The sequence below is a fragment of the Knufia obscura genome, assembly GCF_036327395.1.
Source record: "Knufia obscura strain CCFEE 5817 isolate CBS 148926 chromosome Unknown scaffold_6, whole genome shotgun sequence".
Classification (NCBI taxonomy): Eukaryota; Fungi; Ascomycota; class Eurotiomycetes; order Chaetothyriales; family Trichomeriaceae; genus Knufia; species Knufia obscura.
Window position 1 is genome coordinate 1,121,769 of NW_027042692.1, and position 12,983 is coordinate 1,134,751.

The 12,983-nt window shown below is 49.2% G+C and overlaps 2 protein-coding genes across 2 annotated transcripts; both read right to left on the bottom strand.

The window, feature by feature from the left end:
- Positions 1-4,812: 4,812 nt before the first annotated feature.
- On the bottom strand, positions 4,813-6,238 carry PMZ80_005915 (uncharacterized protein; the record flags this gene model as incomplete). The annotated part of the gene is made up of 3 exons (XM_064874332.1): positions 4,813-5,709; positions 5,761-5,949; positions 5,996-6,238. 3 exons carry the CDS (start codon positions 6,236-6,238, stop codon positions 4,813-4,815), a joined length of 1,329 nt encoding a protein of 442 aa, XP_064730054.1.
- Positions 6,239-11,368: 5,130 nt separating this feature from the next.
- On the bottom strand, positions 11,369-12,777 carry PMZ80_005916 (uncharacterized protein; the record flags this gene model as incomplete). Its single annotated transcript, XM_064874333.1, has 3 exons — positions 11,369-11,470; positions 11,526-11,666; positions 11,716-12,777. The coding sequence occupies 3 exons, from the start codon at positions 12,775-12,777 to the stop codon at positions 11,369-11,371; spliced, it is 1,305 nt and encodes a 434-aa protein (XP_064730055.1).
- Between the last annotated feature and the right edge of the window lie 206 nt (positions 12,778-12,983).

Genomic DNA, 12,983 nt, shown 5'->3' on the forward strand with positions numbered 1-12,983 from the left:
AATGCGCCTTCCTTGTGGGAAGTCGTGCTTTCCTTAGACTAAGTTGCACCTTCCTGATGCTGGATCGTGCCTTCCTCCCAACCAGTCGCGCCTGCCTCCCTCTGAATTGTCCCTTCCTTATTCTAGATCGGGCCTTCCTCCTACTGGGTCGTGCCTTCCTTGTTCTGGGTCGTGCCTCCTCCTCCTTGGGGGTCGTACTTTCCTTATCACCGGTCGCGCCTCCCTCGGGCGCAGCCGAACCTTTCTCATGCTGAATCGTGACTTCCTGCTTGCTCGGCAACATGGTCCCTCCGCACTTGCTGGATCATGGAAGTGAAAGGGCCATATCCATATACGATTGCTTCAACAGGATCATAGCGTGCCTTCGTAGCGGCTCGAAGCACCAAAGAGGGCTCTTCGCAATGGCAGAGGCTATACAGTCTGCTCTGGGAAGTTTCGGTCTTGCTGGCTGAGATGTAGGTTCTGTTGTGCTCTGCTTGAATCCGTGATTCGTTCTCGTGTACGTCTCGTGGTGCAGGAGGGCATGAGAAGGGGAAGGCGTTGTCAGACGGACTAGATCAGGGGTGGTTAGTGTTGGCATTTAGGTGTAGTCTGTTAGCGCTGCGTATTCGCATCTTCATTCCTGTGGCTGTACAGGTTTGACCTCAGGGTTGGTCTGTGTAACAGTGTGTTCTTGCGATTCTGCTTGATTAGGGTGAGTTTATTGTGGCCGTCTTCGCAGCTCAGGTTCCGTGTCCTAATGCTAAGGAGAGACCGTTCACCATGGTGTGCAGGTATCATGAGACTGCGATGAGCACAGATGGGAGCTTGTTCGAGTGGTGAAATAGAAGGACCGAGCGTAATGTATCTATTAGACATGAGGAGGCGCTTGACCACCTCGTGTCCGCAAAGCATCTTTGACAGAGCGGTGGAGCGCGTGGATAGCCCCTTTTGTGACTGCAAAGAGTCCGTTGTGAACAGTGTAGGAGGTGAATTAAGCATAGAGAGCCAGAGGTAAACAACAATGCCACACACACTGCAATGGACGATCTGTGGCCTTATCCTTGCTGCCCCTTAAGCATCGTAGTAGCCTCACTTGAACCAGTCTTAGGTTCCATATTCGCAGAGGGGGTGCAGCTGACGCCCATCCCGCCGTTTGCGAGCCTTTTCGATCGTGCGTGGTCTAGCATCCAGTGTGGAAATGTGCGCAGCTTGTTCTTACCTTGAATGAACCACAGCAGCTTCGCAGCGCAGGCAATCGCAGTCGCAGTGACCCTGGAGCTGCCGGATGAGGCTGTTGCCGCCCAAAGTCTGGTTGACCAACAGCAGTCAAACCTCTGCGCGGCGCGAGCCGTAACTTGAGTGCTTTAAGCCTTTGGCCATGCAAGAGTGGCCCAGGAGTCTTGCTACGTGAACGATGTGCCGCAAGGTACACATGCTTTTGCTTATTGGCAGAAAACTGACCGTAAGAGTCTGTGAGGTAGTTGAAGGTCTTGTAGTTGCTCACTGTCGTCGCTCATCTTGCTACATATGCTTTGCCTGCCATGCATGGCAAGTAGTAGATCCGCCCCTGAAGCAAAGCGTTCTGCGGCTCAGCTTGAGCACTAAGACCTACCAAGTCTTGAACTAGGATTGACCTTGCATACGCCCGCATGAGTGCGAGGTCAGGTGCTCTTTGACCAAGAAGGCTTGCAGGAGTTAGGAGAGAAGCGTGCCGTAACCTACGCTGAACCCGCACTAAGAGTTTGGAGAAGGTTGATCTCCGATGCCGAAAGCATCGCATCTTCTGGTTCAGTCATTCCACCTCGTTAGCTGCGGGCGCGAATCTTAGTGCATGGGGGGCTTTGTTTGGCAGGTGTCCTTGTAAAATCCCCCTTTCCGCAATCTATGGTGTCCAATTAGAATGATTGACAATATAACGATTGGGCCGCACACGCAGAAAGCGAAATTTTGGTTCTCGCGATATGTGTCCCGGGATAGAAGCCAGGCCGGGAAACGGAGTCTGCCATCGGCCACCGCCCGTGAGGGAGTTACGCACAGTTCTAGCGAGTCTGCTCGCTTAGGGTAGAGTCTCTGTACGCACCATAATCTCTGGCTAAGCCGAACGATGCCAGCAGAAGAGTGCCCAAATTGCCCTTCAAGCTCCGAGAGCCCTTCTTGCCGCAAGGTCCTCGCCAAAGTGCTAAACATTGCTACTAACCGAGCATCGATGCTGCCTCAGAGTCAGAGTGGCCGATCTAGAAAATGGAGCAGTGGGATGTAGGGGACACTGTAACAGTGAAGGATGCTTCCCTTGTTTGTTTCGTTGCTCCTCAGAGCTTGCCTGTGGCAGATATTGTTGAACTGTTCCTAGCGTGCCGTTAGTCTTCAAACTCGCAGCACTTCTGACAACGGACCGACCACAGGATGGAGTCATGATATCGGCGGATTCTGCTGTGTGGGGAGATCAAGTGTCGCAAGTGACATCGAGGCGAGTGACGGATCGTCTCCACCGAGGTCCTCGACCCCTGCCGGCTGGCTATAGATCGTACCGAAGTTGCGCAAGTGATAGACCCTCCGAAGCAAGAACTACAAATCGACAAAGCGAGGATCCATTGTAGAATAGCTCTGTGCTGGCTGCCACGTCCTAGAGCTAGACGTCAATGCTTGCATCGACTATGCGACATGTTCACTGCTAGAAGGGTTTGCGTAGCGGGGGCAGCAAGTTGCCTCTTCCCCGTATGCGACGCTTGAGCATGCAGTCAAGGAAGCCTCCCGGTAGCGTTACGGTCGCACTATTTAGTAGCGACCGCTCACCGCCCGTATCTAACAACTGCTTGGAGAATGATATGACTACCCTCAAACTTCGTGTCACACCATGTGGATTTATACTTGATGAAAAGATGGATTCGAGCGCACTCCGCCGGTCCTTTTCAGCTGAGGGTTTTCTTTAGCAGAAACACGACTGAAATGCTGCTCGTGCACACTGGCGTATGTCTGTCTTCGAGGGCAACCTCGTGTGTTGAACAAGTTTGAGTTCAGTTGGTCTGACAGTCCATAGGCACTCCACAAACCTGGCTCAGTGTTGTTTGCTTGACGTGCCAGTCGGCACTTATCTTGCTCACACCATACTGCTACTTTGACTGTTCACCTGGAGACATCAGCGGCGTGGTCTTGTTCATGAATCATAGACTAGTCAGAACGAGCTGAGGAAGCGGACCGTGCCAGACGTTGCACAGGTCTGCCGTAGCTTAACGCATGTAAATGCTTTTGGATCATGGCAAGGTTCTCCAATCAACAACGAGTTCTGGTTGTTTTCGCTGTGAGTTCGCAAGTTGACATGCTTCTACCACGTCCAGCTACCGTAGCGCGTCTGAACACATGATGTGCATGAACCTTGAGGAGTAAACACGCAGGGATGGCCGTGTCAGTTTTGAGTTGTTGCCGCTCAATGAAATGATCAGCTGAGAAGTCTCCGATGCGAGTAATCGAACGATATGGATATGTTGTCCGAGGCAACATTTCGCTGGATTGCTTCATACATTATTGTGATTCGTTTCTCTGTTGTGGTCTCGTGCTTGAATTTGCTCAGGCAACAAAAACGAGTTCGACAGAGGTGTCTAGCACGGTGGGACCCGGCTTTGGGCAATGGTTGATTGTGATAGGATACCAATATTGTTGCTGTCACACAACGCTAGCGGATTAGTGTTCACTATCACAAGCTAGAACGCGTTCCACGCTGACCTGGTCCATCGCGGTGCTGTCGTCATGTTCTCAACACCCGAACCAGAACTCGACAGAGCAGCAGAACGGCGACCGCACGAAGGCGCTGCTCGCGCGGCCCGAAGGACGTCCGAAAGCTGAAACAGAAGAGGTTCTTACTTTTAGGATTCGCAATAGCGTGTCGAGATGTGACCAATTATAGCGTGGAAATCCGATTTTCGAGTAGAAGTCCCTTGTCTGATGTGGACATCCCGAGTTGGATACTGGGGATCTCGCCATCGCGATTGTGGGTTCTGGTCGAGTGATCATTTGTCATTTCGCTCTTGTTGATATCTCTGCCCTTCGGTCGAAGGTCCATAGCGAGAGTGGCGCAAAGTCGGACCTTCAAGTCCGTAAAGTTAAAATGTTACGCATGAAGCATCCATTATGGGCACTAAGCGCCATGCGAGAAGGCTGTTCAGCTGAGGAGGACACGCTCGATAACGAGCGGTGCCGTGGGCATGAGCCGTCTTGTCGATAAGCAGTTTAGGTTACACCCGGCATAGTTGAGTGATTGAGAGGAAAGTTACGACATCACGAGCAGGAACCGAGTTGCGCGATGAGAAGGAGCGCCCCGCTAAACATGCAACGATGCAAGAGGCCTTTGGAATTAGGTGCACATACTACGTTGCCGCGATTGCAACACTTTGGATTTGGTATTTTCAAGGATAGTGACAACATGCTGCTTGCCCAAGCCACCCAGTCTCTGCTCGATACCGAGCGGACAAAGATGGGAGCAGTAGGTAAATATGTTGCTTGACTAGAATACATTTTGTGCTCGAGAACGTGAAGAAATCAGAAAGCCACCCATATTGATACTGAAAACGCAGATTGAAAAGATCAAACAACCACCCAGGTACTTATTGTCTTGCAGACAAAAAGACGCAAAATCAGAAAGCCTCCTCATGTCTCTGGGAATCTCGTGCGGAAATTGCTCAAACAGCCTGCCCATTTTGACGTCCACCTCCTGTAATCTGATTACGGCTGGACTGCGTAAGGAAAGTAAATTCGGGTTGCCCCAACATTGTATGTCGTACTTTGAACAAATGAAAATCAGCTCTCAAAGAGCAAGAGTGGTTCGGCTCGAGAGCGCTATTTTTTGCCATCGAGCTTGCTAAGCATCTCATTATCGCTTTTGCCTCGCTGCTCATGACCATATTGAGGATGATTGGAACTGCCCAACATTTCATGAACTTTCATCCCGCTACGGCCGTTCTGTGAAGAGCCAGCAGAACCTGGCTGTGCTGGAGGTGGTGTTCTGCTGTCGTGAGGAGAGTTGAAGCTATGGATCGAATTTGGCGTCAGTCCAGCGGGAGGTGAATTGTTGCCTTTGACAGGCTGGGCGCCATTGCCATAGTTGTTTTGAGGATATGACTGATAGCTCATGGTAGACATTGCTGGTGATGTAGGGCTTTGATGCTCGAAGCTTCCACTCGGACGACCCTCATAAGCCGAATGACGAGGTCTTGCGTTCGGGTGAGGTGAGTTGGCGGCACTTTCGTGGGAGTCATCTTCAGGTGGACCTCGCTTCAAGCTTCCCCGGTCAGATCGATCGCTCGATGCGGTTGGTGGAGGCTGATGAGCATTTTGATCATATTGAGCAGGGGCTCCATTCGGTGGGGGAGGGCCTTGGCCGTAATGTTGTGGTGGGTAGTTTTGGTAAGGACCTGGAGGATAACCCTGATGCTGTGGTGGTGGAGGCTGGGCATTCGGAGGAGGATAAGCGTACTGTGGCTGACCGCCCGGACCAGCCGGGCCTAGAGGTTGGCCATGTGCTCCGTACAGCATAGGCTGTGCTTGGCCATTCTGACCTTGACCATCCGATCCAGCCATGGGGGCGCGAGCACCTGGACCACCTGGACCGTACAGAGCAGCAGCAGGGACGAATGCGGCTTGCGAGGAGACGGGATGGAACAGGCATTGCTGGTTGAAGCGAACGCAGTTTTGACAACGGCCATCAGGAGAGCTATCATAGCCAGAGCAGCGAATCTAGACATCTTGTCAGCCGACCCACATCGCTCACAAAGGTGTCTTGCATACTTTTCTCTTCCTGCAATACTTGCACGCTATCGCCGTACGTTGCCTCGGTGCTGGTGCCGGTTGGGGCTGATACTGAGGGGATGGGTAGTAAGGATAGAGAGGGGGCAGGCGGTAGGGATCGGGGTGAACTGGCGCTTGGCCTGGCTGGTTTTGCGGTGGAGGGTAATGGTAGGCCTGGTGTTGGGGGTCCTGTTGTGGTCAGCGATATTCTTGCACCCAGATCGAGGTCTCATACATAATGCTGAGGTGGTGGAGGGTGCGGATATGGTTGACCTTGGGGGTGTCCCGCCCATTGCTGCGGCGGAGGATACGGATGAGGCGCAGGAGGATATTGGCCTTGTCTACCAGCATCTGGCGGAGGTGGATATGGAGTCCGGTTATCTTCTGGTCGAGGAGGTGAATGCTGTTGCGCATAGCCCTGGTGATACTCCTGCGGCGGCGGATATGCAGGACGTGAAGGGTCTGCCATCTGTGCCATAGCCAATATGTTCTCGAGTCTATCTTCCCGACGGGCGACTGCCGATACTTCTGGGCGATTATTTGGTTACACACGGACAGGAACGAGCCGAAGTCGCCGATGAGTGACAAGGAAGTAATGACCGATTTGAAGGTGGGGAAGGAGCGAGGTCGTGTACCACGCTTGCTGCGGCAGGTGCGATGTTGAAGATAGACCCAATGCGACCACTGAACCAGCAAGATCGACTGACGAAAACACAATGAGCCAAACGAAACGCACGATAATCAAGTATATGGTAGGACGGAATGACTGAAGTGAGAAATAGGCCTGCCGTGTCGCCGGAGCGAAAAATTACTTCCAGATCAGTGCCAGTGTTGAGTGAAGAATACAAAAGATCCGGATATATGCGTTTCCATACGGTACAGGATGTGTGACACTCCAGGTCTAGTGGTTCGAGAGTGACCTCAGCTGAAAGGCGTGAGAGGAAGGCGAAAGTGAGGTTGAGGAAGATGAGTGGTTGCCGAAAAGACAGATGGGTGGGTGAGGGTGGAACAAGAGGAATGGCATGGGTGAGGCAAGATGAACGTATTGGAGAAGAGTGACGAGCAAGCTGCACTTCAGTTGACAAGCAGCCTAAGGACGGTTGCCCATGATTGGCGTGCATTGTAAGGACAGGAAGGAGTGGATCGTACAGAATCGAATATCCATCCCAAGGATAGCTGGGCGACTTTAGATTTAGGCTCGCCATACTAGCGACTAGGCGGGCCCGAGTGCCAGAAACTCAGAACAGCCCGGCGTGACACCAGCGCAAGATGCGAGTCTACGCTTGCTGGGGCTCACTAGCTTGCTCGGGCGTGGCGAGCCGGTAAGTGCCATGCCAGTGCTGGGTGCGCCAGGTGTGCGCGTCGAGCAAGTCGGAAAGAGGGCAACGGTGGCTTCAAGTTCTGGAAAGCGTGGAGGATGGTGAGCGGCGTCCGAGTCTAAGGCGCCGATAGCGTGGGAGCTAGCGCAGGATCCAGCACGCTGGGTCTCGCATGAACCGTGCTCTTTCCTGCTCATTCCCATTCCGTTTGCTATAAAGCGTTAGGGCTCCATACCGCGCATACCTGCTATTGTGCCCAATACTGGTCCCCAGGATATTACGGTGTGTAAGAATTATGATATATCAATGACCACGCGTAGGTCTGGCTGCATACGAAGGCGCGTACAGCCCCTGTTTGGACCAGACTCGTTTTTTCCTTGAATGACTGCCATGAGTCGCTTAGCTCTATAATCCCAGAACGAGTATCGTCATCTGGCACATGATGCATTTCCATGCACGCTATGCTCGCGCCAGTGCATGCGCCCCTCGGCGCCGTGCCGCAAGTCAGGCGAAGTGTTAACAACACCAATAAGAAGACAATATCTCCGATAAGCACCGTACCTGGAAACCAGGGACTCAAATCTTGCCGTGCGCAAAAAGCACAGTCTTGGATGATATAGGGACGTACAGAATAGGGGAACATCTGGTTTCGTAAAGTCGGTCAGAGTTATCAAACTCACGGTGACAACCAGATATAATAATGACATGAAGAGCACGAGATCTTGTCCCGCACGAAAGCGAGGCCGCCGGACTGGTGAGACCTGCTACGAAGAAAATCGTGCTCAGAGCAGTCAATTTGTCCGTCCGGATACTCGTACAGTGTATGTCCCACAAGGAGGGGCACTTGTGTTCGTGCTGTGGATATCGCTCCATCTCTCGCAGCCAATGAGAAGGGCAAGCACGCGATGCAAGTCATCCCCTGCGCTGTGCAAACTGGACAGGCCGCCCCACCAAAAAAGTGCTTAGTCGACTACTTATAAATTTAGCTACGGGCAAGTATATAATACAAAACTTCTATAGTATATAGTTTATATACTACTTAGAAAGTATAGGATCTAAAATCTATATTTTTCTTATTATATATAGGGTAAATAAGGGCCTAAAGTCGGACTTTTTACTGGGGTTTTTAACTTTACTCTAGAAATCTAATAAGAAAAGGTATTAACCTATTACTTATATATATAGTTTATTAGGTTTTACTAAGTAAGACATATAAGTTTTAGGTTTATATACTATATATTCTTCTTACTTTTAGAGTAATTTAAGTTTTAAGTAAAAGTTATATAGATTCTAACGATAAGTAGAGTAGATTATATATATATTAAAACTACTATACCTTTTATATATAGTATTAAATATATACACCTTTAGTTAGAAGTAAGTAAGAGATAAATCTATATAGTTAAAGAATAAATAGGTCTAAAAAGAAGCACTTTTAGCTAAGAATAAATTATAGTAAATTCTTAACTTTATAGCTTAAGAACTATATATACTACTCTTATAGAAGTTAATAATATTATAAGAATAAAAGTTTATCTAAAAAATAACTAATATTTAAGTATTTTTAGATTTAGAGTAGTATATCTTACCTAATACTTAGTCTTTCTCTATAAAACTTTAATAGTAAGCTTTTCTATAGTATATAATCTAATATAGTAAGTTATAGATCTATAAATATAATTCTTAGCGTTTAGTAGATATTTAAAGAAGCTTATAATAAGATATAGGATTTAAGTATTAACTTCACCTTAAGTAATAGTATATAGCTTAAAACCTATATATAGCTTCTTTACTATAATACTAAGATATATAGTAGCTTAAATTCTAGGTTTAAAGATTCTAATACTTATAATATTAGCTATTAAATAAGTCTCTAAAGTAGTAAACTTTCTAAGCTAGTTTTATTACGAGTATATTTAATATTCTACTTCTAACGGTCTAAGCTTTTTATTTTATACTAAAAGAAACTTTATATATATCTATAGCTTAATAAGATAAGTAGTTAGTTAGAAACTCTAAATTTTAGAAACTAATACGCTAAGTACTTTTAAGAAAGTCTAAGCCTTATTACTAAGCTATATATAAGATATTATATTTTAAGACTAAGTAGAGCTCTATAGTTATATCTATAGTACTTTTATATAAAGTTTCAGACTTATAGTAATATTCAATAGGTATTTATAAGCCGTTGAACTTTTCGCGCTAAAGAAACTAGACCTGTCCAGTTTGCACAGCGCAGGGTATGGACCTCTGCAAGCTAGCGAGTGCCGAACCTAGAGGCCTTGCTGCAATGCTCGTCTGGTATCCAATAAAATGTGCGATCACAGTCTGCACGTTCGAACCAGGTACCTTAAGAGCGGCGCACCGCACTTGGTATGTAGCTAAGTCGCCGCCCAGCGATTACTGGTGACGAGCAGTCTGGCTGGTGTTGAACGGAGAGCTCTTCAGCAGGTCAACTGAGGCGTGTGCTGTATAGTTATGGCTGCAGTGTCATCAGGACGCCTCGCCATCTCAGTTGAACCGGATCGGCTTCGAAAGAATGGTTTATGATTAGACAGAACCACGACCGTTAGAAGCGTTATGGTTGAAAATCATGAAACACGTCAGCAGGGTTAATCGTTGCTTTTTCAAATATCATCTCCATTCTATCCGTGGTCACCGATCATGACAGCTGTTGACATGAAATTGAAGGTGATCTGCCGGGGTTGGACAGGACGGAAGAGTGCAAGTTTGACTTTTTCAGGTTGGTTAGGAAGTGCATGGAAACGTCCGGAACCAGGCTGGTGCCGTCTTTGCTTGCTTATGATGCCTGTGACATGCTGCATCACAACCGTAATATCCTTGTTTACGAAGCCCTGAGCGCTTCTCGTAGACATGCGAGAGCAGGAATGAGGTCAACGACTCACAAATAAGCGGCTGACGACCGGTCTCCCAGCATTTGCATGAGAACTAAGAAGTCTTCGTTGCAGTAAAATCTCCAAATCGAACAGTACTGCACTAGCACTGCAGCACGTACAGGCATGACTTCTGTTTAGTGCCGACCAGCGTTTTGTTTGAACAAAATGATGACGACGATGGTGTGCTCGGGCGTTCCTGCGCATTTTGCACGAGATCAGGCGTCGCAGAAGCTCATTATTCAAGATACGCCATCTGCCACCTGGCTTTTTACCACTTTGTAGGAGTCGCTACCTAATCTGACAACCGTGGCATCGACCGCCCTAGATGCACAGAGAGACTTTGTATGTCCCCATGAGGAGAATGTAGGCTGGCGAAACGCAAGCGGGGCGTGCCAGCCCGTCTTGGTTCCGTGCCGCACTGTCCTAGGTCTGATTGGCTGCCCAAGACCTGCGCCCTCCTCGCGACGCACCGCTGGGATATAGCGCGGGATCTGACAGCTTAGTGTGTGCTCGAGAAGCGGTGTGACAGGCAAGGAGACCTCGCTTCCGCGAGAAACACATGGCAGCTGGGCATATCGAAGGTAAGTGCGCCACTGCAGTAACATGGCATCTCATCTACAGACAACCAGATCAGGACTCATGCATCACTTGTTGGGAAATCCTTGCGCAACCACCGGTTGGGTCCAGATTTGAAAACTTCACAAGAGCAAGAACCGTGCAACGCACGCGCACATGCTTCAGAGACTACAGTCGCTGCTACGCATGTAGCATCAACTCTGGCCCGAGGTAATTGGCGCGCATATTGTACTGTATCGTAGCGAGCATGGGTTAGGCCTCCCACGAACGCGAGGATTCGACAAGCCCAGCGTCAGGACTTGAACAAAATGGTGCTGTGTAACAGCCAGTGTTGCACGAAGCGAGATCTTGAAAGACCCCGTCTTTTTCCAAGACACGCCTGGCATTTTCGTCACGCGGCTGGATCGAAACGAGCTGACGGAAATCTGGTCGATCGCACCCTCGAATGAGCTTAGCTTGACGGAATCAGTTGACGAAGCTAAGATGGCGCCCGCAGTCATGTGACTTTCAAGAAATGCGAGTCGCGGCGGCACGAGCCCTTGGTTTTGGGGTGGGTTGGGACTGCAGTCCGTGCTTCACAATCTGCCCCTTTTCCGGGGACGATCGAAGAATGAATTTCGATAGATGCCAATCACCCCTGCTGCGCCCAACGAGAACTGCGCTACGAAAATGCCGATCTCTGCACCAGGTTTCGACATGACAGCGAAAATGCGGGCAACATTTCCGGAACAGAGGAGCCAGCCCCTTGGGTAGCTTTTCGCGCAGCGCATGGTAGTGCGACATTAAGGCTTACGAACCTTCAGTCTAAGCGGCGCATCAATCGCTCGACTGCTCGCCTGAAGACGAAGACGATTCATCTTGATCTTCATTATCGGGGGCCTCTTCGTCGGGCATTACCACGCTATTGAGGTAGGTGACCTGTGATGTTACCAGTCAGCACTGTGACGAACTCAATTTCCGATGCAAGACTTACGAAGGGATGCATGACTCTGATGAGTTCAATTATCCTGTCCAGACCACTAGGACTCAATACTTCCTCGTCGGACACTTTTTGTCCTATCGTGAAGTTTCTCAAGCGTAAAAGTGCGATGTTCTTGTTGTCTGCTTCATATCCCTAGTGATTGTGAGCATGGCAGATACGCTCAGATCCTTCAGTAGCTTACCTTCGGTTTCGTCTTCAGGGCGTTCTCCTCGTTCTGTTTGCAAAACGCTTTGATCGCTTTATTCTCATCCTTGCCAATACCACCGAAGATATGTTTCCGGATCCCGGGGTCCGTCAACACACCTCGAATTCGACTTGACCTTTGATCAATATCCGTCCTCAATTGCTTTACAGGTTCTGCTTCCGGATGCCACAGTCCAGAGCCTACGAAGCATCCGCCGGGCTTGATTTGAACGTAGTAGCACGCATATGGTCCCTTCCGACCAGTACGTGACCAAGCAGCTGAAAAGTGAGGTTTGTACGGGGTTGGATCGGATGAGAAACGGATATCTCTGTAGATCCTGAAAACCAGATCTTTCGGTGGTAGCTCAGGTATCGTCTCGTCGACCTCTGCGATCTTTTCTGTCAAGCTCTCTACGAAGCTCTCAAAATCTTTCCATGATGTCCTATAGTCCGCATCGTGTGCTTTGAACCAAATTCGATCATTATTCTTCTTCAAATCCTTCAAAAATTCGAAGGTATGTGGATGTATGCGCTCCGGCACGTAACTTATGCCGCCGTCTCCTCTCGCTTTTGGTTTCTCGATAAAGACCTGTTTACCAGGTCCTAGCCCGGTCTTTACGCCTTCTCGCCAGAGGTCATTCTTTCCATCAATCGTCCGTTCAGCAGTATCGGTTTTCACTTTCGCCTTCTGACCTCTTTTCGATTTCTTCTTGTCTTCTTCAGAATCATAGTCGTCCTCTTCCTCAGAAGCGGATGATTGTGATTCGGCTACAGATAAATCTTCATCCTCATAGCCTGATTCTGATTCTGATCCACCTGCTTCGCTCTCCGCATCATCACTACCATCATCGACCTCCTCCTCGGAATGCTCAAAGTATTTGCTCTTTTTAGATGTCTGACGACTCGCAAGGGAGGACGCAGCTATTGTCCTTGTCCTCTTCGACGACCTTACTGCCGGTGATGCTATCGTCGACGGCAGTTCGGTTGCTGACTGCCGCTTGCGTTTCGACGAGGCAGGTGCGGACGTCGCGACTACCCCTGTAGATTTTCTTCTCGGCATGACCTTTCGCGATCAATAACTGACGTGCTCCAATTATGCTAACTGATGGGTTTGGGAACTATCAAATGCTTCCCAACGACGTATACAGTGCATGCGACAGAGAAATGTCAAGCTTAAGCTCCCCTACCTTCGCCGCAAGCATGTTCTTGAGCGCGTTTCACGCGTAAAGTGCTGACGTAGCGCGTTCCGGCATATCGAAGCATCCC